Genomic DNA, 26681 nt, shown 5'->3' on the forward strand with positions numbered 1-26681 from the left:
TGATGGATGCATAACTTCAGTAAGAAAAATATTAATATTGTTTATATTTATAAAATATTATAAAATTGTAATTACTTCATTATTTTGATTTATGCCATTAACTTGTTTTGAATAAATTAAACTCTATTTTTTTTTTCAAATTCATTTAATTAATAATCTATAAAAAAAATCATTTAAAAAAATTATCTTAAATTTACTCTATTCATTTAATAGTTTTATAACAGCCTTTCAAATCTATCCTAAATTTCATTTAAAATATTTTCTTGTCACTTTTTATTAATATTTCTATAAAAAAAAATTACAAAAAAAACTTTAAAAAATGGTCACAAACGAGCAGATATAAAAATCAGTTCATGTAAAACGACAGCTTATCACTCCCACGAATGCAACGGAGGCCAACGATGGCCTTCGCTCTCCACTCTCCTCCTTCAAGGCCTCCACTCACTCTTCCATTCAAAAGCCAAAAGCCCATTTCTCCTCTCCTTAATTGCTCAATCGCCCATCTTTCTCTCGCCGGAGTCCCAACAACCGGTCATGGATCCCGGCCCCTGGTTTTGACGGCAGTATCACCAGCATCCGAGGTAGCGGACGTCGAAGAAAAACCAGAAAATTTTCCTCCCACTTCATCATATAAAGATCCGGAAGGTATTTCAAACCAGGACCTGGAGAATAATGTGCTCCTGCTGAAGCAGGCCGCAAAAACACGGATGGTTCCAGCTGCGGATGTTCTCTCTGCCATCTCCGCCATTAAGAAGGCTAAGGTGGACTCATCATCGTTCTTGGAGACGCTTGGGGGATCAAAGTCTCCTGGGAGGACCTGGATGCTTATCTTTACTGCTCAGGTGAGGTTATAGCTTGATAATGTCTGTTGCTTTTTATCGCTCACAAAGTGTTTGTTTGTATTCCTCACTGATATGAGATGTTTTGTGTTGTTGTCTTTAGAGTCGGCTGGATAAGGGGAGTTACTTCCCCGTCACTGCGGTGCAGCGATTTGACGCAACGGTAAGCATTTCATACTTAATATGATGTGTTATTCAATCCGAACTCCATTTAGTTGATCGTCTAATTTCATGAAAGATTTAACTGCAGTGTTTTCGGTTAAGTTATGTTATGTTGCTTAGGTTTCTTAATCTTCTTTGATGCTTATTATGGAAAAAATTGTTTCATAACCTTCTAAGGCGCAAATACGTTAGAATGAGTTTAATTTTGTGGATCGTGTTTCATGAATAAAAACAATTGAAAGACATTTTATAAGAAACTGGAAGGCAAATTTGAATTTGTGGAAGGCATTTTTGAACTTAAGAAAATTAAAAGATAGAATTTATTTTGTAACATTATCTTCGAATTTGTTACTTTTTTTTTCAATTTTTTATTTATATGATACATGTCATAAAATTAAACCATCCTGAAGCATTTTCAAGTCAGATGGTCTTAATACAATTTTGTTTTCTCTTTTGGTCATATTAATTTGTTGAGCATCAGAAAAAAAACTTTCTTTGTATTTATGAAAATCAGTTTATTAAAAATTGTTTAATTTTTTAAATATATGAAAATAAACAAGCCTTATATGAACTAGTTTTGAGTTATTCATCAATGTGCTAGTTTTCTTATAGATCTAGGTATACCAAAATTGTTTCTATTTTGTTCTTCCTTTAATTTTCTATTTCATAATTCAATATTCTGGTTCACCCATTCTCAACAAAGGGGTTCAAACTAGTTTTATGTAAGAATTGAGTCTAGAGATAAAGGAATTTGATTCTTCTTTTTACTTGCCTCATAATCTCAAATAGGTTTTACCGTGTTTTTTGCAGAACATATATGATCCAATATCCTCAAGGGTGTAGTGACCCGAAATCATGGTTTGAACCAAGAAGCAAATTGTAAAATATAATGCTAAATGGAGTTATACACCCAGAGTTAAAAATATATAATTACACCGTATTCAATAAACTTTAGAGGTTGGAAGACTGCTTCACTACAATGATCCAAAATACTATTAAGCACTTCGCTCAAATTGCTCCTTATCGTTATCCTCTTTTTGGCCAACTATCAATGATGTCATAAGATGTCGCCCGAATGTAACAGCATGACTTGATCATTTTGACTCTACTATGGATGACTTATCTTTCATTCCATAGGAAAGCATTTGTAGCAACATCCCTTAATCTCTGCAAGTCATCTCAGGATGACTCTTACATTTTGTAAGAAAGCATTACAAAGACTTTGTCCAAGAGACCAACGAAGTGGGTTTCTCAGTCGACTAATGCTTTTTCCACTCCAGGTCACTAAGGAGCAGCCTCCACTTAAATTCAAAATGAATATCCTTGATTCTTTCAAAGGAAGATAAGATTTAGTTGATTTTATGACTTTTTTTTAGACCACCATCTCCCTTCTAGTCAAAACCGACATGTGATCTGTCATCTCTTTACATCACCTTCAAAGAAGATTGGTTGAAATGATTCTTATAAATTTTTCTAGGAAGAATTATCTCATACTCATCGATAAAGAACTAATTTGTTACTCAATGTTTTATTGTGCAAAAGCCACCAAAAGTTTTCTAGCCTTTTTTAATATAACGTAAGGGCTTTTAGAGACTCTTTGATAGTTCATCGCCCTTTTCATATTGAAATGCTAGCTGTGCAAGATTTGAAGTCAATAATTGTTTATGCTTTACTCACACAATACCTCCTAAAGTGGCCATTTGGTTGAATTTTTAATTTTATTGATAAAAATTTGTAGAAAATATATTTGTCTCTAGTATCCATTTATAAATTTCTCATCCATTACTAGTGATTGGCATAATATTGACCCATTGTAGTCCTATCATACATAAAATCACAATAATGATGTATTATGTAAATCTCATAGAATCCATATTCCAAAATCCACTTGTGAAAGCTAAAGGAAATGCGTGCATGCATAAACTTATTTAATACTGCAAGTCGCAAAGCCACATGAAATCTAATTTTATTCATAAGAATAAAGCGTGTGATCAAGCTTATGGTCGTCAATCAACTCAATGGAAAGTATGAGACTCATGTCCTGAATATGTAAAAGCATTTGTTTAAATTGAGATAGTGGTCAACAAACTGGAGTGTCTTAGAATTTTATACATTCCTTGGGAATAGAACTATTTTGCTGATTTTTTATCAAATTTTGGTGATCAAAGTAATCAGTTGATTATAAAATTATTTTACCCAATATTGAAGAACCTTAATTTATGCAAGTGGAAGTTTGACCAATTTAGATTTACCTATTCATTGGATACCTTTACAACTTTGTGAGTTCTAGATCAATTTCATAATTCAAAAAGATCAAGATGGAAGCCCCCAAATACTTGTTTGTGGACGAACTATTTCTTAGGAAGTTGGCATGAACACCTTATTTGAGATGTTTTTGAGAATAAGAAGCCACTAATATCCTTAAAGAAGTGCAGTCAGAAGAAAGAAGCCTTGTAGAATGGGTAATATATCAAGGCTACTTTCAGACATCTCATGAAAAAGTATAGAAGAGTTCTTAAGAAAGATATATAGTGTTTGAAATTTGCTCCTTCGCAATCATCTTATAAAATTTAGCAAATAATTAGCACATGGGCAGTTGTTGTTTGATGCATGGATCTTCTCGATCCATTCTTATTATTATTAAGCAGATAGAGGCTTCTCTTTCTTATGATGATTGACAATTTCATTAAGGGTCGTTTGATATCAAATAATTATAGTACATGCATTTTGAATGATATACATTTTATTTGATTGATTGTAAAATATATTTAGAAAAATATTTTTTTATTTGGCTCAAAATAAAATGAATATTTATTTTATATTAATACACTCTTATAAATTCATATTTATATTAATATATTATTTTATTTAAATCTTGGACACAGTGATGGACACAACATTGAAAGGGTTGATGAGGTCACAAAGTCAGTAGTATGCTAGGGTTGTAAAGTCGACAAGGTCACAAGGTTGGATGGGTTGCAAGTGTAGTTATGATGTGAAACAAATAGGACTTGCAAGGGATTAATAAAATTATTGGAAAGCTTGCCACTTAAGATTAATGAACTTCAAGAATTAAATTTAAGAATTCTCAATTGACGTTTTGCTTTGGCAAGCAGTAACAAGGAGAACAAAACAACTAAAATAATATCAGAAAAATATACTAAAACTAAATATGCCGTAATAAGAATCCACGGGTTAATATTTAGAACTTTCACCTAGAGTTTTCTCTCACTCACACTCTATGAAAGGCTTTTAGCGGAGAGAAACTTTTATCAATCCAAATGACACCACCAAGAGGGTTAGGACGCTGACGGTTTTGATCCACGGGAAGGTGGCCGGAGAAGGAGACGCAGGTGGATGTTCGACGAGTTGCCACTGTCCGGAGGGTCTTTGTTCGTCAATAGTCTTGGCTAGGTGGAATAGTATGCGGTCGACATAATCGTCGACGGAATCTTTTAGCTCCCAATCGGGGTCGAAGAACGGCGACTGAAGAATATCGATTTGCCCTTAAGAATCGTACATGAAACCGTTGTCGACTTCAGGATCGGCCATCCATGAATATGGGAGACTTCTTTCTTGGGATCCTTGGAGGAGCCGACGACTTGTGATGGAAGGAGGGAGGGCAGGAACTGACGGCTTGGGGGTTTCGAGTAAAGAGTGAAAGGGAGGGGGACGGCTAGGGTGTGGGTGGGAATCCTGGGTTTAGGGCTAGGGAGGTAGAATAAATAAACTTAGAAAATTTGATTTTAATTTCAGATTTTCTAAAGGGAGGGAAAGGGACTAATTTGAATTCCAAATTATCTCAAATATGGTTATAGGGGGGCCGACGGCTTAGGGGTATTTATGGGGAGTTTTAAGTGGGATTGGAGATTAAATTGGAGAGAGAACAAGGCGGGGGGGGGGGAGCCATATGACAGATGGAGAGATGATGTCTAGGTTCAATGTATCGGGCCCTTGACTTTAGTTAGTAATTAAAATTAAATATAACATTTAATTTCAGATTTGATTTAATTAACGAGGTTTCCTAAATTAGAATTATCAATAAGGAAAGAGATTTAAATTCAAATATTTATTTGAATTAAAATAGGAAACTTTCATAATCAATAATAGGCTAATTTAGGAAGGTGATTAAGGGGAAATTGAATTTGAAAATCAAATTTGTGGGGATTATTTGGTCGGCGGCTTGGGGCCTCTTTGGATGTCGGCAGCTTAGGTGGTGGGGCGGTGACAAGGGGAGGGAGGTCTCAGTTTTGAAGGGGAAACGGGGGAGGATTGAAGCCGGCGGGCGAGGGTGCTGGAGGGGAGAAAGCTGGTGGGTTTGGGGTGGTTTAGGAGGGGTGGTCGGAGGTGGAAGTAAGGGAGGATGGGGATAGAGATAAGCCGCGAGCCTTGGACACTTTCGAAGACTAACATGTATTGCAATCACCCTCGGCTAGGGCTCTCTTTCTTCTCTCAAAGCTCACAACATTGAAAAAGACAAAAGCTAGAAATTTTATTCATCAAATCATCGTTCAAATACAAGAGAAGGGGGTCTTATATATAGGCCTCAACATGACAAAAGAAAAAGAACTAAAGTGCCCTTAGGGCTACAATAACAAGCTAACTACCCATAGGGGTAAAATAGGGAAAACTAAAATATAAAAATAAACAATACATAAAATGCATAAAAAATAAAGGCTCTTGATCGTGGCCATCGATCTCCGATGCCTCCTTTGATAAACGTGTCAAATCTTCTGCTGATGTCCTCATCAAGTTCAATGAGATTGTGAGGTCAAGGGAGTAGGAAGTGGGATGGTGAGGTCGTGAGGACGGCTTTGACATTGCCATGGTTGTGAACAAATGATAAATTTTGAATTCTTCCCATTCGGGGTAATTCTAAATCCATAAAAAATGAGTCGTTGGAGGAATTCTAAATTCCTTAAATGAAATTCTTTTGATTTATTCAACTTCATACCAAACACTTCAAAATTCAAAATCCATATATTCTAAATCCAGTACTCTTAATACCTCAAAACAAATAACTCCTAAATGAATTGAGGTAAAGGCCTTAGACAAACCATGGTTATGAGATTTAATTCTGACATACAATACTTGTTGGAATAAGGACTCACAATTTGCTAATAAAATGGTGAAAAAACTATATCAGTCACAAATTTTGCATTAATTCACCATCCAAGAATAAATTGACAGGTAGAAGCAGCTAATCAGCTTATGCTCAATCCCCCAAGGATGAAGGTCAAGGCCACTTGATGTACATGGTGGCCATGCATTTATATGTATCTTTAGCATGATGTAAAATGCAATAGAGATCAAACCAAAACATTAAGGAAAATGAGATAAATGACAAATAATAAACATGATAATGACTTTTGATATATTATTATTCTTAAGAATAACAATTTTACATTATAAATTTAATTTCTAGGCATACTCACCAAAGTGGCCTAATAGGAGGAATTCACCAAACTTCATCTTTATGTTGCATACAAATAACCTAATTCATGATTCAAGCTAACATCATTTTTTTACTATATCAAAATTTAATGGAGATGAATGATTTAATTGCATAATTGATTACTACTTTGCTTAATTGAAAAGATTCTTGATTGTAAAGCTTCTAAACTTTATTACTTGCATTGGAGCCTTAATGGAATATGGTGAGATAGGGGAGGATATCCCACCACTGAAATTTAATTTCAGATTTCCATTCTCTCCCCAAATTGATTTGGGATTTAATTAATCTTGCCACCTAGGAAAGTAAATGGCGTTTCCGTTTCACATCATTAAGCTAATAAGAAAGGATAGTGGTTCCATTTCCTTACTTTCATAATGATCAATTTCTTTCCCTCAATTGAAGATGATATTATATTCTTTTCATAAAAGAAACAATATATATTTCTTCATTTAATGAAAGTTAAGTGATGATCATGATGATAATCAACTTCTTCAATGACGATGATGATGCTAATTAGTAATTAACATAACAATTTTCAAGATGTAAAACTATCCTAGAATTGATGCTTATTATATGTTTTTTCATAAATGGATTATGTTTGTATTTTTTTTATAATAGAAATTGGATGATCAACTCCTTACATGAGGATGACCTAACTTGTGAAATACCTCAAAAATCTTTCCGTGTACAAAAAAATTAGATCCATGCAAAAATTCAGATTTGCATTTACAAAAAGAAACACCAAAGTCGTTTGTTGCTAATTACCATTAGATATTGTAAACAATAAAAAATTATAATTTCTGATATATAATTGATGCATAGTCATGAATACTAATGTTAGACCGGTCCAGCCAGTCCCATAGGGATCGGTTCACACAGACACAGGCGGAGAAATCCCCTCTCCCATATGTCGTCTACTCCGCAGAAGCCGACAAAACTTTTTGGGAAAGAATTTTGAGGGATTTGGAGGGAAATTTTAATGTAGGGACTGTTAGAAATTTACTTTTGAATTGTATGCATTAAATACCTTGTTTTCCTAAGGTTAGGGCATCTTGAGTTGGGCTGAAATTTGAGATATCTTAGATTTAGATTTTCTTTTGGGCTCTAGCGGCTTCTAGAGATTTGGGAGAGAGATCCTCCTCTCGAATAAAGGATCACTTGTATCTTGTTGTTTTCTTCCGATCTATTTGATTATTGCAATAAAATTTTTGTTTTTCTGATTTTCTTTTGAAGTTTGGAAGAGTTTCTCACTGATTTTCTGAAATTGATAGGATTTACTTGAAATCTTCAAATGTTTCCTATCAACTAACCATACATATAATGTTTTTTCAGGCCAAAAGAATTGAGAATGGAATCTATCTAGGGCCAATTGGGTCCCTAACATTTGAAGGGAAGTTCTCCTGGAAGAAGAAAATGTTGGCTTTCATGTTTGAGTACTTGCGAATAAAGGTAGGATCACTTGGTCCCTTTGAAATAAGCCTGGGAAAGCAGGAGCGAGAGCCAACTTCAAAGGACCCTTTCTTCATCTGGTTTTACATTGATAATGAGATTGCTGTTGCTCAGGGCAGAGGTGGAGGTTTTGCATTTTGGTGTCGATGCAGGCATGTTGCAAACTCCTAGTTTACCACAGGTATTATTCTGCATGGCTTACTATTTAATTCATAGAGCTCAAATGTTATTATTGCCTCATAGAACTTACACTAATGTTACTATAGAATGGTATTTCTACTTGTAGTTTATAAGACTATAGTGTATACTATTGTTGTATTATAGTGTATTGATAGTACTATAGAATGAATACCTTTAAGAGATACTTTTAACAAGGGAAACTTGTTTGTGTTCTAGTTTGATTGGGTGAACAACAAGAGGTAGATTATGATTAAGGTTTCGTTTGTGACGGGTTTCTTACTGCTTTGTAAAGCAGCTTTTTAGTACAAAAATTTTATTTTTGTGTTAGAAAACTGTTTTAAGTAGTAAGAAAGTCGTCACAAATGAAGCCTAAGAGATGATTTACATAATCATATTAATCAAGCAAACGATTGTTTTTTAGATGAGAAATCTTCTATGATGATGATTTATAAATCACCAAAAATTGAGAGAAATGAATGGGCTCAAAATGGTAATGAGTATAGGTAAATAATCCGGAAAAGATAGTAACATAAAATATTTTGAAAGTGTTTTGACTTTATATGTGATCTAAATAGTAAATTTGTATTTTAAAAGTTATTTGAGGTGATATGCTCTATGTTATTTGTGCCCTTGAAGTCATATGATATTTCGATTTAGGTTTTGTTTGGGATAGCTTTATTGCTGCTTTCTAAAGTAATTTTTAAGAAAAAATTTTTCAATTCAAAAAAAATTTGTATGACTTTCTTGAGGCTAGATCTACTTAGCCAGTCAGGTATCCGTCGAACTACATGCAAATACAAATGCACATAAATATGCAAGGAAGAAGATTGAAACAATCAATCATCTAACTTAAAGATTCAAGTGCTTGGATATAGTTCAAAAGAGCAAGGCCAAAATTTTGAAATAGTGCTTTTTCTTTCTTTCTAATTTTAAATTTTCAGAGGGGAAATATTTTAACCAATAATTTCAAAATGTTCAAGAATTTGAAATTATGTAATAAGTTTTTAGAATTAATAAATTTTTACATCATTTTGGAGGGAATTATCCTGAAATTTGAAGAAATTATTAACCTTTCTACATAATTTTCTTCATTTCTTATTATGTTTGGCTTTTGAAACCCAAAATCAAGAAAATTGTCTCTAAAAATTACAAAACAGTATATTTCTTATTTATATTTATATATTTTAATATATTATTTATAGTATAAAAATTAAAAAATGAAAATAAATAAATAAATTTTAAGATGTGTATATCTTTAATATTATAGTTTGTACATGGAAGAAATACATTGAACTGTTGTTGTAACTATTTAATAAAAATCACTTAATACGGATACTCATTTCATAATTTTCTTTAAAATCATGATAGAAGAAATTGAAGGGAGAAGGGAGAGAAACCATAGTTCGAAATTCGACGAATTCAAAATGAATCAAGGTATGTTTTTCTTCCGATTAAAGATTGTGAAAATCATCTTGTTTAAGATCTTGAGGATTTAAGACTTATGTAAAATCAAGTTTTTTTGTTTCGAATTCTTTTACATAAATTATGATGCGAGTTTATGCAAAGAGTTAGAGAACTCTATGAAGTCTTACAATTTAAACATTTTTATACACATAAATATCAAATAATTTAATTATAAAATAACATAAATTATTCATTATTTTTCAAATAATTATATTATATTATTTAATTATCTAATTACATTAAAATAACACGTTATGTATAAAAATAAAATATCTATAATAAAAATAAACTCATCATAATGCAAAATAAATCAGAATGTTATAACAAATTTTTTGTACTGCTGATATATTATATAAATATTTATAGAACACAATCAATACATAAAAATTTGTTTCAAATAACTTTTTTATTGCTTTCTAAAATAATTTTTCAATATAAAAATTTTTTAAACTAAAAAATCTATAAAAAAAATAAAAATTTTTATACTAAAAATATCTTTCAAAAACAGTAAGAAAATAATTTCAAATGAAACCTTAATTTAACATTTCACATTTTAATAATGATTCAAACTAAGGCTTCGCTTGGGATGACTTTCTTATTGCTTCTTAAAGTAACTTTTTTTATATAAAAATTTTACTGCTTTACAAAATGGTAAAAAAATTGTTTCTAACGAAGCCTAAGAATCAAATAATTTTATTTTGGGAGATTTACATACATACCACTTAATACTATTCTATTTACATATTTAACACCTAAAACTCTAATATTACATACATACCACCTATAGTTCATTTTCATATCAAATATGAGTGGTAGAAATGAAATGTATGAGTGATAGGAAAGAAATATAAGTGGTATATTTGATATTAAAATAATATATGATGGTATGCATGTAATATTAAAATTTTGGGTGTTAGATATGTAAATAGGATGTTAGAAAGTGGTATGTATGTAAATTTCCCTTTTATTTTTCACAGTATAATGCCAAGCTTCCACAACTAATGAATCAACAAAACCGTCAAAATTTACAGAAAGAAGATGAAAAAAACAAGATATTCCAGTCAAAATTTCACTCTGCAACTCAGAATCTGTGATGTTGTAGTACACAGATGATACAGAACCACCACTTAGGATGAGTGTGATTCTCTCACATGCAACTCTCAATAAAAATAACTTTGTTTCTTCAGCAAGGAGAGCTCGCAATCTTCATAACAGAGGAGAAGTGCATGGAAATCCCACTGATATGGAATCCAGAGAGGTTGATTGATATATGCAGCCATTTCACTGAATGAAAAAGAAAAATTTTCTCTTATTCAGAACTGTGAACTCCATGTCAAAACTATTATATGCAGCCTAAGCTTCGTTTGTAATAGTTTTAGGGCTTTTTTTTTTTTTTTGACTTTCTAGAAATTTTTGTACTAAAACGTAACTTTATAGAAAGCAGTCCCAAACGAAGCCCTAATCATTTGCTTCCAGGCTTATCCTCATCTTAGATATTTTCAAAAGTTTACTTCAAAAAATGATGATAATCATTATGAAATCAAACTTGATTAGTCGGATTTCTCAAAGCAATTTTTAAGTACAAGAGATTTTTGGGACGGCTTTCTTACTGCTTCTTAAAACAGATTTTTAATATAAAAAGTAAAATTTTTGTATTAAAGCAATTTTTAAGTATAAAAATTTTAATTTTTATAATAAAAAATTATTTTAAGAAGCAGTAAAAAAATAATCCCAAATGAAATCTTACCTTCATTAAAAAGTTGGATGGATCATCAGGTCATGATTCAGATGTTTTTATTTGTAGTAGGAAGCCATGATGTAGAGCATAATTGATGTTGCCGTAGTAACAATTAGTTCCTGTCCATGCACAAATATAAATTAATACAAAATGAATTTAGAGAACAGGCATTGGTGAAAATCTGCTTGCATTTATGCATTTGCTATAACAACAGAGAACAGGCTAATCGTACAAAGGCTTCATGTTGCTAAGTATGCATGATCTATGATGAGTTTAAGAAAAAGTTCTGTTGGGGAGTGATTGTGTTAGACCGGTCCACTGCGGGATTGGCTTACAGGCGAAGTAGAGGCGGAGGTTCCGCCTCTTGTACGAGCCACAGATGCAGCGAGATCCAAGGGAGCTATTTTGTGCATTAAATAGTTTGTTTTCCTAGGGTTAGGACATTTTGAATTTGGCTGAAATTTGAGATCTCTTAGGTTTCTTTTGAGCTCTAGCGGCATCTAGAGATTTGGGAGAGATAGATCCTCCTCTCGAATTGAAGATCAATTGTATTTTGATATTTTTCATTTCCCTTTTATCAAATAATACAAATTATCTATTATTTTCGTGATTTTGTGTGGATTTTTGGGGAGAATTCTCGCTGTTTTCCAAGAAATGATAGGAAATACTTGAGATCTATAAGTGTTTTCTATTAGATTGCTGATGCATAAGGGAAGATTGTTAAAATAAATGAGAGAATTTAGTTTGCACCCCTTAAATCAAATAATTGAAAAATATATTGGTGCAAAATATTTGGCTATCTCCAATAGAGCTTTTGGGTTAAAAACATTAGTTCCCTTTTGTTTCACACTAGTTATAAAATATCATTAAAAAAAAAAGAGAGATTACCTGATTGTTGTACAAAAACACAGGAATGCAATGTCCAAGAAACTCAATCAAATTTAGGATTCCTGTGTACCCCTAGAACAAGTAAAATATAAAATGAGATAGATTAATCAATTGAGTATCTGAAAAGCACAATTCCACTCAGTAATGTTAAAGCATCCAAGACCCAAGTAAATGAGGGGTTCATGTCATTTACCAACGAAGAAATAGCGATACATCCAAAAACAAGTGAAAGAGAGCGAAGCATACGCTTTCCCATACGTAATCCCCTACCTTCATCCTCACCATACTCCTGCAACATATGGTCAGCAGGAACTCAGTTGCAGCTATTTGCCTTAACTAGGAATTTATCTCATAAACTTCTATTATAAATTTCCCAAAATGAAAGCGCATAATATAAGAAAATTTTAAAATTCACATTCTATAAATTCATTGGCGCGATCAAGCAAAAATTTTAAAAAAAAAAAAAAGAAAAAAAAATCTAATGATGTATTCTTTCACTCACATTTAATGTAGAAGATACTACTGGCTCAGAAGCTTTCAACTTCTCAAAGATACGGTAAAAAAATATGAAAGCTAGAAATTGCAGAGGCCTCCATTCAGCATTACGGTTGACAAAAATCCATATTGCCTGAAAGATGAAGTTGAGATATGTTCGTCATCAAATTCAAATAATTGAAATAAAAAGCATATGCATGTATCAAAAGAGTAGATAATAAATATAAATGAGCTACAGATTTCATAAACTGTACTCTTTTATTTATATCATAACAATATTGCAGCATGTTCTAATGAAAATAAATCTGATTTGACAAACTTGTAAGCTATTTCACTCTCTTTCTGCAAGTAAGTTCATTAACATAATTTTTAAATCTAAATAATAAGAAGATATGAAGCAATTTCAGTCCTACATCTAAACTAGAAAATTTTTCGAAAAGCTCCAAAAGATAATGTGATTAATCACCAAAATTTGCAAAAGGTTAACGGCACATTTTTCCTGTATGAAGGCAAAAAGTTTTAGTTTTTTTTTTTCCCTTCAAAGCTATAATTTCTAGCAGCCAGATGAATAGTTGAGGTAAGAGCAACTGATAGCCTGACAGCTATTATGGCTTCCCATAACAAGCGACTATGATGTTACAGACTGAAACGAAGGAAAGCAGACAATGATTTTTTATATAAATGCGTTGTAGATGACAAAGCAAGATCAAAGGGAAGCAGTAAGTACTTACAAAGACTGCCGAAATAGCCATATTGATCCGCATATCTTTTACGCTGGATTTTGAATACCTACAACAGAATAAATTAAATTGAAATTATTCATAAATGATGATCAGAGAAAGGGAAGAAAAGGTGTATATGCCATCAACTATTGTAGAATTTTCTAATTTTCTGAATCTCCTCACTTCTCACTAAACATTCCGAAATACAATTGTTAGTGCAAGATAATCCGCTGGTAACCTAGAATGGCTGCTAAACATATTGCACTTATTTATGCCTAGAGATTGAATAGGCAGAACATTAGGCTTAAGAACAGAAACCATGACAAAAAAATAGCACCATAAGCATAGCAAAATCAAGCTTTTACAAATTTGGATCGAATATCATATCAAATATGTTAAATCGCGGCCTCTCTCTCTTTATAGTGATCCCACGAACACAAATAAGGATCTGTGGGAAGCCCGCTTGAATTACGATGATTCCCTTCCATAGTTAGGTAGCTAATTTAGGAAGGAATATATGAGTGCAATAATGTCTGATTTTATAATTTAGTTATTTCTTTATTTAACATTCTATATAGATCTATAAATAGGGATGAAATTGTGTAATAAAGAATAAGTTTTCCCTCTAAAATTCCTAAATTCAACAAAATATTTCATAAATTCTAAAATAGCTGAACAAGGGGCCAACATGTAGCATGTAGAACAAGTAAACCAGCAAAAACTTAGGCTACAACATATATTACAACACGTAAGTTATCTTCACAGAATAATAAGCAGATGCTTGAAATAATATAAGCAATACAAAAGATAACCTGGGCCCCCATGGTACAATTGGCTGTTTGTCAGCATACTTGATATCCTTCGAGACCTAAACATAATAAAAAATACACTATCACGACATGATAAAACGGTAAAGACAAACTTCCAGTAAAAATGGTGGATGAAATATAAGTGAAACAGATCAAATCCTACTCAACTATCAAAAAAGAAACTTGAAAGATCATGGCCTGCCTGTAACGATATGCTTGCAAATATAAGTTTGACCAAAAATATAACATAAACAGAAGCAAATAGACAAGTCTGACCTGGAATTGACCAAATGTGAGACCTTTCTTCCGACTTGTAAGCTGTGACATCATGATTTTATCATATGCCTTCTCTAACTGACAAAATCAAATATTGAAAATCAGCTGAAACATTCCATACTTATATAATATGTGGTAACCCATAACCATGAAAGACCCAAAACTTCAATGAAAATAAATAATTAAAGGAAGCAATATGAGGTAAAAGTCAGTATTAATACACTCACTATAGTTGAAGTAACAAAAAAAGATGACTTCTTAACCTACTTTGGCCAAATATGCTTCATCACCTCTTTTCTCAGCATCCTTCCTCCTCCTTGTATATGCTGCCTTCATCATATCAAACCCTTCTATTGGATTCACGCCAAGAACCTAACATGGCCAAAGATGTTATACCAACATGGAGTTATATCATTCATAAAATTCACTAGTTGATAAAATTTTTACTCGCATGTTCACTAGTTGATAAAATTTTTACTTGCATGCATGGTCACCTCATATGGATTTTCATCACCATCCAATTGCGGGCTTCCTGCAGCAGACGTGGCCATACAGGTCATTCCCTGGTTCCTCCTAGGCATCCGACAAAGCCTACATCCACAGGAGTCCGTTAAACATGGCAAATCCAAGCACATCAAAGAAAAAAGAGAATCCCATAGACTATAAAGATGCCTTCGTGTTGGGTTATATGAAATTAAATGAGGGGTGATACATCAAAAACAAGAGACTTAGATTTCTACAACAAGCTACTTTGGATCTAACAAATTTGAATGTGAATTTTGAAGAGGAAGATAAAATTTTGAGATAATATGCTCTCTAGCATCTATTTATAAACAAATTACCACCACTATGGAAAAACACTATATCCTTGATAGAGGTGAAGTCTACCTTTCTATCAAATGAATAAAGGAAAAGGTGCAAGGAGACATAAAAAATCAAACAACAACAACAACATCAAGCCTTTGTCCCACTACGTGGGGTCGGCTATATGAATTCTTCTTCGCCATTGTGTCATGTAAAAGTCAAATTCTCATTTAAATCTAATAAAGAAAAATCATTTTTAATATTTTCTAACCAAATCTTTTTAGATCTACCTCTACCTTTCCTAACATAAGTCAAATTTAATACCTTAACTTTCCTAACCGGGTTATTGGAAGGCCACAGTTTAATGTGATCAAATCATATAAGGCGACTCTCTCTAATCTTATCTTCCACTGGAGCTACTCCAACCTTTTCACGTATATGCTCATTTTGTATCATATCTCTAAGGGTAAAGCCAATCATCCACCTAAGCATCCTCATCTCTGCAACACTTAACTTAGCATTATACTTCTCTTTTAATGGCCAACATTTGGCACCATAAAACATTGCAGGTCTCACCACCATCTTATAGAATTTTCCCTTAAGTTTGAGTGGGACTTTCTATCGCACAACAAGCCCGATGCATTCATCTAGTTCAACCATCCAACTTGAATTCTGTTGATAATATCCTCATCTATTTCACCATCACTCTGAACAATAGATCAAAAATATCTAAAATAAGTACTCTTATTAATGACTTGATCGCCCAAAGTCACAATCCCCTCACTAGATCTATTGCTAGTAAAATTACACTCCATATATTTAGTTTTAGATCTACTCAAGCGAAAACCTTTAGACTCTGAGGTTGACCTCCATAATTCAAGTTTACCTTCAACTCCCTCTATAGTCTTATCAACAAGAAGAATATCATCAGCAAAATACACCAAGGTACATCCTCTTGCAAATGTCTAGTGAGAACATCCATGACTAAAGCAAAAAGATATAGGCTTAAGACTGGTCCTTGATGTAATCCAACTGAAATAGGAAAATACTTGGTCAAACTACCTTGTGTTTGAACCTATGTTGCACCGATACTCCCATTTACGAAGGCGTGCTGTATCCGATACACCGATACACGGTACGCCTCCGATACGCCACCAATATGTGTCGGATACGCCAAAGCCGTATCCAATTAAAATACTATTTAATTTCAAAAGTACAAGCGTATCGGCGCGTGTCCGTTGAAAAACAAAAAGAAATCCGAAAAAAAAAAAGATGTGTTGTATTTACTTCCGCGGATGCGAGCAAGGTTCTCTCATTTCTGATATGGATTTGAGTCTCTTGATGATATGAGAATATTAGAAATTACTAATCTTTCACTTGATGAGCCTGAATTAGAAGCTATGATATTTATTGAAGATGATATAAAAGTTCAAAGACAAACCACTAAAGAAGCTAATCATATCATTCCTTCTATTGAATAGTTGAAACTTCATGTGCTAGACAATTTATGTGTATGCTTTTGTTGTTGTACTAGACATTTAATACTTATATTTTGATATGATAAACTACAAGGCTACAAATGATGTTGTTGTCATTTTTTTTTGTAATTTCAAATATTATGCTTTGATTGCTTTCTTAATTTTTAATGTTGCACCAATACACCTATTTATGAAGGCGTGCTGTATCCGATACACCGATACACGAATACACCTCCGATACTCCACCGATACGTGTCGGATACACCAAAGATGTATCCAATTAAAATACTATTTAATTTCAAAAGGACGCGCGTATCCGATACACGTGTCCGTTGAAAAACAAAAAGAAATCCGAAAAAAAATGCGTTGTATTTACTTCCGCGGATGCGAGCAAAGTTCTCTCATTTTTTAGATGGATTTGAGTCTCTTGATGATATGAGAATATTAGAAATTACTAATCTTTCACTTGATGAGCCTGAATTAAAAGCTATGATATTTATTGAAGATCATATAGAAGTTCAAAGACAAACCACTGAAGAAGCTAATCATATCATTCCTTATATTGAATAGTTAAAATTTTATGTGCTAGACAATTTATGTTTATGCTTTTGTTGTTGTACTAGACATTTAATGCTTACTTATATTTTGATATTATAAGCTACAAGCTAGGCTACAAATGATGTTGTTGTCATTTTTTTTGTAATTTCAAATATTATGCTTTGATTGATTTCTTAATTTTTATATATGATTTATAAATTATGATGTCGTGTCCGCGCTGTACTCATATCCTGTATTTTTAAGAATTGACGTGTCCCGTATCCGTATCGCGTCGTATCCGTGTCGCCGTATCCGTATCGGTGCAACATAGATTTTTATGTATGATTTATAAACTATAATGTCGTGTCCCCGCCGTACCCGTATCTTATATTTTTAAGAATTGACGTGTCCCGTATCCGTATCGTGTCGTATCCGTGTCGCCGTATCCGTATCGGTGCAACATAAGTTTGAACACAAGTAATAGCTCCTGCATACATATCTTTAATGATTTGAATATAAGCGTTATTAACTGATTTCTTTTCAAGAACTCTCCATAGCACGTCTCTTGGAACTTTATCATATGCTTTCTCTAAATCAATAAATATCATATGTAGATCCTCCTTTTCTCTCTATATTTCTCCATCAAACCTCTCAATAAATGTACGGCTTCCATAATAGACCTATCCGACATGAATCCAAATTGATTTTGAGAAACATTAGTATCACACCGCAACCTACTTTGCCCCCATAGATGTAGGTCATTTTTTATGAAACCAAGTAAATATTGGTGTTTTTTGTCTTTGTGTTAGTGGTTATTATTTTATAACATATCCGTGTGTATGGTGCTAGTTTTGTTTATCAAAAGTTAATTCAATTGATCTCTTTGTTGCTCACAAGAAATTTTTTTCGGCAATTCTATTGCAACACTTCGGATGAAGTGAATAGTACTTAGGGTCAGTTTGTTTTAATTTAAGTATTTTACATGAACATAGACCTAATGTTTATCTAGATAGCAATGAGATCCATTTTCATCTATGATCATATTAAATTTATAACATTTTTGTATATGGATTCCAAGCCTTCATAAGTGAAACTCAATTCTCTCTTTCATGAACTTGATTTAAAAAAAAAAAGAACTCACTTTCATTGACTTCTATTACCAAAACAAACACATGATTACCTCTAAACAAATCAGCCCTAAATGAAACAAATTTCAGGCAGATTATAGTTTGATTCTCAATCTGCACCCATTCGATTTGAAAATTGAGATTTTCAACCCTTATTTCATCTCCTCCATTCTCAAATGACTAAACAAAGAATAACAATATCGCCATTTTAGCTTGCTGAGAAACAATAGAAGCCAGGTAAACCCTAATATTTCATTAAACAAAAGATTCAGCAAAACACAAAAAACAATTTTTTTCAGATCGAGCGGAGGGGAAAATTTAAAAAGCGTACGCTCACCTTACTGAGGTGAATAGGGGTGCGCCCGTAAACGTTGAGCTGGAAGAAGCTCGGCTCCGGCAACTTGAAAGGCGTGACGGGAAGCAAGTGGCCGTTGGCAACAACCTTGCCATTGCTACGATGAGGATTAGGGTTTTAACTGTTTTCCTATAAAGAGTTTGCGGAAGAGGAGAACTTCTAAATAGGTTCTAATTTCGCATAGCAGTTTGGTTTCTGATGCTAAGAGATGTTAAGTTTTGGTTTTTTGACCCCCTAACCCGAGCTCTTATCTCATACGCTCTCCTAGGGTTTATATTATAACACCTAGAGTCTAATTTGCAAAAAAAAAAATCTATTTATTTGTTAATTAATCTATTAGAATCATTAATCTTTTTTAATTAATACAATCATCAATGAAAGAAGCTATAAATTATATTCATTAAAATAACTGATTGTATTCATTTCTCAAAATTTATATATAATACTAAAAAGTTCAATTCATATATTCATAAGTCTATTTTTTAACTCTTGAATATAAAACAATAAAATATACAAATGAGGCCTTTTATTGGAGGGAATGTCTTGGCTTGCACAGAAGGTAGTATTTGCAGTTGATTACAAATGAGGCCTTTTATTGGAGGGAATGTCTTGGCTTGATGTAACAAATATACATCATATAGAGTGTGTTACATGGTGAAAATAGGAAGAATCATTGTTAAAGTGTTTGTTTGGTCGGAAGGACCATAGTTCAAATTTTTTATTGAACCTTCCAAATGCACTTCGGGTCTTTGATTTGGACTCATTTGTAATCAACTACAAATACTAGCGAATTCATTCAAACTGGGCTAGACCCCATGGTTTTCCCATAATTAGGGTTTTCCATATAAAAATCTTGGTATCTCTTATAAATGTTGCACAATCTCTTTTATCTGTATGTGTGTTGGATCTTCATACAATGCTAAAATATTAGAATTTATACTTCTCTACTGCCGCGAATATTCCATGACATAACAGTTTGCGTTGTCTATGGGAACGTGGTTCCTGACTGGGGGATAATTTTTGCGCTAACCTTAAAAGGTTGTTTATGCCAACATCTTGGCATCAGCTATTGCTGCATCAATTTCATAGAAATTAAATTTAAATTGAGGGGCAACCTTGACTACAACCATGATCAAGAATATTCCTCCAACTCTTCCAATATCCAAGACTATATATTAGGATCATAAAGCTTCTAGCAAATACAAAGATGCATCCAATAAATTTCAAGCTTTGCATAGTCCATAGCTAGACTTATACTCTGGCCTTAGGCAATGTCTTAATCTAAACCTAAAAAAAAAGTAATGGTCTAAAGATAGACATTTCTTCATATTTGATTTGGGATACATGCGGCATTCGCCTTCTCCCAATCAAGGTGAAATCGATTACACAGGGATTCGATTCGACCTCTTCTACACATGTTAACATCATCAAGCGATGCTCTAACATGCAACCTCAGATAGGTCATACATCATTTGTGGATTCTTTCGACCTCTTTCATATAGGTTAACATCATCAAGCGATGCTCTGACATTCAACCTCGGATAGGTCATACATCCTTGGTAGATTCTCTCAACCTCTTTCATATAGGTTAACATCAATGAGTAGTGCTCTGACATATAACCTCGGATAGGTCATACATCATTGGTGGATACTCTCGACCTCTTCCAAATAGGTTAATGTAATCGAGCAATACTTTGACATATAACCTCAGATAGGTCATACATTCTTGGTGGATTCTCTCGACGTCTTTCATATATGTTAACAACAACGAGCAGCACTCTTACATACAATCTCAAAAAGATCATACATCCTTGGTAGATTCTCTAGTCGTCTTCCATATAGGTTAATGACATCGAATCAACACTCTGATATACAACCTCATATAGGTCATACATCATTTATGTATTCTCTGAACCTCTTTCACAAAGGTCAATGTCATCGAGTAATGCTCTAAGTGAACAATATTTCTCGATAGAGATTACATGAAAGCAAGTGGATGATAAAATCATCACTTATATGAAGAACTTAGCAGTCTAAAAAAGCCTCAAAATATGCAGGGGGCAATATATCAAAGCATGTCTAAAAGATATATAAATAATTTATATTCCTTTATGGGACAAGTTGATTTCAAATGAAAAATAAGCATTGAGCTCATACAAATTTATATGCAATATCAATAGAATCACATTGCAAAATTATATATCATACTCAATTATACATTCATTTTTGAAAAAAGTTGAAACTAAAGTTACATCAGAATCATCATATAAACAAACAACTTCAAACAACTTCAAAAATGTCAAATATCATTGGTAGGCGATATTAACTTCTTCTTTAATGCACATTGAAGCATCTCCTACAACTTCCTCTTCAAAGAAAAGTTAAAGATTATAACATGATCATCACCAGGCCTCCACTCAATTGACACTATTAGTGTGGCACCAAACTACTAACATGGAACACTGCTTCGACTCCTTTAATCAAGGATATATGATGTTCGCACACATTAGTATAAATGATTATTACCTTAAAAGAATGCAACTTAACCATCGCCATTATCAGTCTTTTAGCTGATGTATGCCTTCGGTTCTTCATTTCATATCAGCCCTCATCAACTTCTCACTCAACTACTAATAGTGGCATACCCTCCAACTATTTCCTTCAGCTCTCCACCCGATTGTCGATAGTTGTTGGACTTTTGCCCAATCACCGATCGCCGCCACACTTTCACCTGGACACCAATTGTCGCCAAATTTTTGCTCAAACATCATCAAAATTCTTCATGTTTATTGAGAATCATTGGTTCTCTTCCCAGGTATTATTATCGCCAGATCTTCTCTAATCACCCTTGAATACAGGCAGATGTTGATCTTCTTCTATCAAGGTTTGTTTATTCTCTCATCGTGACTTCTTCTACATAAAAGAGGGGTATTGAAGCTCGATATGGGATATCACTTATTTCAAATAGTAGAATGCTTTCAATGTAACAAGAATACAAGAGAAAAAATGAAGGAAGTGAAAGCTCATTCTACAAAGAAGATGAGCACTAAAGCTTGATAGGAGATACCACATATCTCTAATAGTAGAATGCCTCTAAAATAAGAAGAAGAGCACAGGAAAAGAAAAAGGGAGGAGAAGAAAGCTCATTCTACATAAAAGAGGAACACTAAATCTTGATAGGGGATGCTGCCTATCTTAGACAATGTAATGCTTCTAATGTAAGTAGAAAGCTAGATGAGAAAAAAAGGGAAGGAGGAAGAAATTTCCTTCTACATAAGAGAGGGGCACTAAATTTGAGTAGGGGATGTCACCTACAAAAATTAGGGGAATGCCTATAATGTTAGAATAAAATTGAGGAAGAAAATGATAGGAAGTCCAAAAATTATAACTTCTACACATGAGAGGGGCACTGAATTTAAGTAAGGGATGTCACCTACAAAAAATAGTGAAATGCCTCAATTGTAAAAAAAGTTATAATGAGAAGGGAGGAGAAGAAATTGAACAATTTTTCTCTTGCCCCAATGGGGGTATTTATAAGACAAAAAGGGAAGAAAATAGTCAAAAAAGAGGGTATCATTTACCTCCAAAAATGTTCAAAATTTTTCAAAATGCTTCTAAAATTTTTAGAAATTTTTTGGGCCATCACATACCATTTTTTGGAATTTTGAAAAAAAAAATTATGGGTCATACAACAAAAAAAAGTTTAAAAAAATGAAAGAGGGGCGGCGACTGTAGTCGCCCCATCAAAAACAAATGTTACATTAATAATTAATAACTCTAAGTTTAAACCAACAAAATGACATGAAAATGGGAGCGCTCAAGGAAAGAGAAGCTCTGGGAAAAAGATGCGATTCTAGGGTTTTAAGGTTTGTGAGGGCAAACGATGCCCTAATAGGTTCGTTCGTTTCGTTTTTCTTTGTGTTTCTATGGATCTTGCAAAAGATTTTCCACTATTGCCTTCAGGTAAATCTTTGGATACCTCATCTAGGGTCTCACCGAATAGTAAGAAAGCCTGGAACGGTTTATTGACATCTACTCAATCTTCTTCCAAACCTTATTATGTTTCTTTTGTTCAATCTTTGGATAATCTTGCACATTTTTGTTGCTACGGAGTTAGAAAAATGAGGATTAACTTTAATCGGGTATTCTTTGGGTAAACGGCCATATTTTGAAGCTTTACATGCTGTAATGCTTAAAACATGGAAGTTAAAAGGGAAACTTAATCTTTTTGCTTTAAGTGAGGGTTTTTTCCTTCTTAAGTTTTCTTGTTCTAAAGATTTTGATATGGTGTGGTCTGGAGGACCGTGGTTCTTTTTTGAAAAATCTTTTATCTTATAGTTATGGTCACCTTTATTTCATCCTAAGCGTGAGGAATTTTCCTCCACTCTGATATGGATTAAAATTATGGATTTACCTTTAGTATGCTGGATGCCTGATGGTATTTATAAGGTTGCTAGTCTTGTGGGTGTTCCTATTTCTATTGATGTTTTAACAACATAACAAAGAAGACTTACTTATGCTAGAGTTTGTGTTCTTATTAATAAAGATTCTTCCATTCTAGATGCAGTGAACATTTCTATTGCTGGACACATTAGTTCTTTAAATATTGTGTATGACTGGAAGCCATCTCCGTACTCTGGATGTGGTTCTTTAGTTTATTATTTTTTTCATTGTCCGTCTAAATCGAAATATTCTAATGAGGTGAATCTTGTGCAAGAAAAAGAGAAACCTAAGGTAGGTTTGGATAGAGGACGTAGTAAGACTAGGAGATGGGTGAAGTCTACTCATTTTATCCTTATAACTCAAGCTCATAATGTAATTAAGCAGAATAATATTTCTAATACTTCTACTGAGAATACCTCTAATTTGAAGGTTTTTTTCAGATGCTTTTCTAAATTTTGATTCAGATATTATTTCTAAGGTTCTTGAAGAATCGAGGGAAGGGAATTTAATTTCTAATAAGCAAGATAAGATTTCTTTTCCGGAGAATTTTATTTTGAATAAATTGAAAATTAATTCTTCTGGTTTAAAAGAGGCTTTACCTAATCTTAATTCTCCTTCAGAAGATTTTTTTTAGAATTACATGAACATTCAATTTCTGTGATGGATAATAATTTACCTTATGCTAATTGTTCTTATAAAGACACTATTATTATAAATAAGTTTCAGGCTTGGATGGGTTTGAGGATAATCTGGCTGATTCTGAAAACGGTAATGTTGAAGTTGCTTTGGCTACTTTTAATAAGGAGATTATTGACATACCGATTGGATCTGCTAAAGATCAACCTGTTTCTAAAGTTTCTTTAGGTTCAGGTAAATTAACAAGATCAAGATTTGCCAAAAAGGCAATAACCTCTTCAAATAAATAATTATGTTTATGCCTAATATTACTTCTTGGAATGTTAGAGGTTTTCATAATTTGGATAGAGTTATTGATTGTAAACATCTGATCTCTAAATTTATTATTGAACTTTTTTGTATTCTTGAAGCTAAGGTGAAATTGGATCAAACTTTGGATCCTTGGTTTTCGGCTAAGCATAAATTGTTCAATGTTGAAGGGGATTGTCATAATTTTAATAGCTCTCTGCCTAGTGGAATTTGGATCAAATGGGATGCTTCTCGCATTGATTTTAATTGTATTGTTTCTTCTAATCAATTTATTCAAGGTTCTATTATGGTAAATTCTTCTTGTAAGGTTTTATTACTATAATTTATGCGGCTAATACTATAGTTATTCATATTTCTCTTTGGTATGATCTATTAAATATTGCAAATAATATTTCTTCTCCTTGGGTGATTCTAGGAGATTTTAATTGTTATAGGTCTCCTAAAGAGAAATTGGGTGGTTATTTAGTTAACAATGCAAAAGTGGAGGATTTCAATAATTTTATTTTCAATGCTGGTATTAAAGAATTTTCTTTGGTTGGTCATTTTTTTACTTGGTTTAACCAGCAAGTTGATTCTTCGATTCATATTAAATTAGACCGTGTTTTAATTAATGATAATTGGTTAGATGCTTTTCTAAATTCTTTTTATCATGTGGACAACCCTATGTGTTCTGATCATTCTCCTCTTATTGTTTGTAATTATCGGCTTAGTCCAGTCAATAAAATATTTATTTTTTAAGAATTATTGTTGTAAAACAAATGAATTTTGGGAAATTCTTATTGAAGCTTTTGTTGTTTCTCTATTGATAATCCGGTGAATGTTTTTTATGAGAAATTGCGGCTTCTTAAGAATCTGATTAAAAATCAAGTTTGGGTTTTTTCTCAAGATCTCAGGACTAATATTGATTTTCTTTAAAAGCAGTAGGAAGTTTTTTTTTTTCTAAAATCTAATCTAATCCTTTAGACTTGGATCTCAATTCGGCTCTTATGAATGTTAATGGTTCACTTAGTTATAATTTATCTTTATATTCCTCTTGGTTTATGCAAAGAGCTAAAGCTTTATGGTTATCTAAAGGGGAAGATGACTTTGGTTTTCTTTATTCTAAGATTTGGCATAGGCATAATATTATTAATATAAAGGATATTTATTCTTCTAATGATGTTATTTCTGATCAAAATGAGATTGTTGAGGCCTTTGTTAACCATTTTAAGGAGTTTTTCAATATTTCTAAGCTGATTTTCTCTTCTTCTTTTTCTATACATTTTGGTAATAAAATTCCTGATGGTTATTTGGGCTCATTAATTGCTCCGATAACTATAGAAAATATTAAGAAAGTGGTTTTTTTAATTTCTGGATCTTCTTCTTCTACTCCTAGTCCGGATGGCTTTACTTTTGAATTGTTTAAGAAGAGTTGGGATATTATAGGGCCTAGTTTTTGCAATGCAATTTTTAATTTTTTTCAAGACTGGTTACTAATCTAAAGCTTCTAAAGCAATGGCTATTACCTTGATAAAAAAAAAAAAAAAAAAAAAGTAATGCTTCTCAAATTTCTAATTTTTTACCTATTTCACTTTGTAATGTTTTTTTATAAAACTATTGCTAAAATTCTTACTTTAAGAAAGAAGGATGTTATGCCCTTGATTATTCATTATAGTTAATCTGGTTTCATTAAGAAAATGATCTCTACTGACAATATTATTCTGGCTACGAAATTATTAAGAGGGTTTAACTGTCAGAATAAGAGAAATTCTTCTGCTCCAAGTTAGATATTCATAAAATTTTTGATTTAGTTTCTAGGGATTTTCTTTTTAATAGGATGGTTCAAAAAGGTTTTCCTCTAGTCTTTATTTCTTGAGTTAAAGGGTGCATTGATGATACTCATTTCTCTATTGTCCTTAATGGTTTCTTTGGTTCTTCCTTTGGTATTCGACAAGGTTGTCCTCTTTTCCCATATCTTTTTTGTATAGTTATGGATGCTTTTTCTAATCTCCTTGAGGACCAGTCTAATATGATTAATTTTGAAGGTATTATGGCTGGTGAGAATTCCATATCTCATTTATTATATGCAGATGATGTTATAGTTTTTGCTAAAGCTTCTATTAGGAATGGTGTTAAGTTAAATGAGATTTTGGAATATTTCTATAAAGTGTCTGGGCTTCAGGTCAATCAAGTTAAAAGTTCCATAATTTTTTTTCTAAAAATTGTGTTTTGGCTCAAGATATTAGTAAAATTCTGGGTATCCCTATTTCCCAAAATTCTTTAAAATATTTAGGTCTTTCGATTTCCAGTAATTTTCTTTAAAAAGCTTATTCTAATTTTCTTAAAAGGCTTTTGTTTTCTAATTTTCTAAAAGCTTATTCTAATTTTCTTTTTTATGGTGAGGTTAATGTTAGAATGATTCATATGATTGCTTGGAATGAAGTTTGCAAGCCTAAGAAAGTGGGAGGGCTTGGGATTTTTAACATGAATTTTTTAAGGTTTGCTTTTAACTATTCTCTTATTTGGAGGATTGTTA

The 26681-nt window shown here is 32.6% G+C and overlaps 2 protein-coding genes across 3 annotated transcripts; one reads left to right on the plus strand and one right to left on the minus strand.

The window, feature by feature from the left end:
• Window positions 1-343: 343 nt before the first annotated feature.
• On the plus strand, window positions 344-8285 carry LOC110096950. The gene is made up of 3 exons (XM_020823118.2): window positions 344-842; window positions 943-1002; window positions 7789-8285. The coding sequence occupies exons 1-3, from the start codon at window positions 384-386 to the stop codon at window positions 8074-8076; spliced, it is 807 nt and encodes a 268-aa protein (XP_020678777.1). The 5' UTR covers window positions 344-383; the 3' UTR covers window positions 8077-8285.
• A 2254-nt stretch (window positions 8286-10539) lies between these two features.
• LOC110096940 lies at window positions 10540-19022 on the minus strand. Of its 2 annotated transcripts, none has more exons than XM_020823104.2 (11): window positions 18761-19022; window positions 14972-15068; window positions 14745-14849; window positions 14478-14555; window positions 14205-14260; window positions 13402-13459; window positions 12678-12803; window positions 12369-12464; window positions 12176-12247; window positions 11297-11406; window positions 10540-10833 (listed from the first exon to the last, which is right to left on the minus strand). In XM_020823104.2, exons 1-10 carry the CDS (start codon window positions 18871-18873, stop codon window positions 11344-11346), a joined length of 864 nt encoding a protein of 287 aa, XP_020678763.1. In that variant the 5' UTR covers window positions 18874-19022; the 3' UTR covers window positions 10540-10833; window positions 11297-11343. The 2 variants fall into 2 exon arrangements, with proteins under 2 accessions (XP_020678763.1, XP_028549464.1); XM_028693631.1 differs by having other exon boundaries at window positions 14960-15068.
• Window positions 19023-26681: the final 7659 nt, after the last annotated feature.

This window comes from Dendrobium catenatum, unplaced genomic scaffold (genome assembly GCF_001605985.2).
Source record: "Dendrobium catenatum unplaced genomic scaffold, ASM160598v2 fragScaff_scaffold_334, whole genome shotgun sequence".
Lineage (NCBI taxonomy): Eukaryota > Viridiplantae > Streptophyta > Magnoliopsida > Asparagales > Orchidaceae > Dendrobium > Dendrobium catenatum.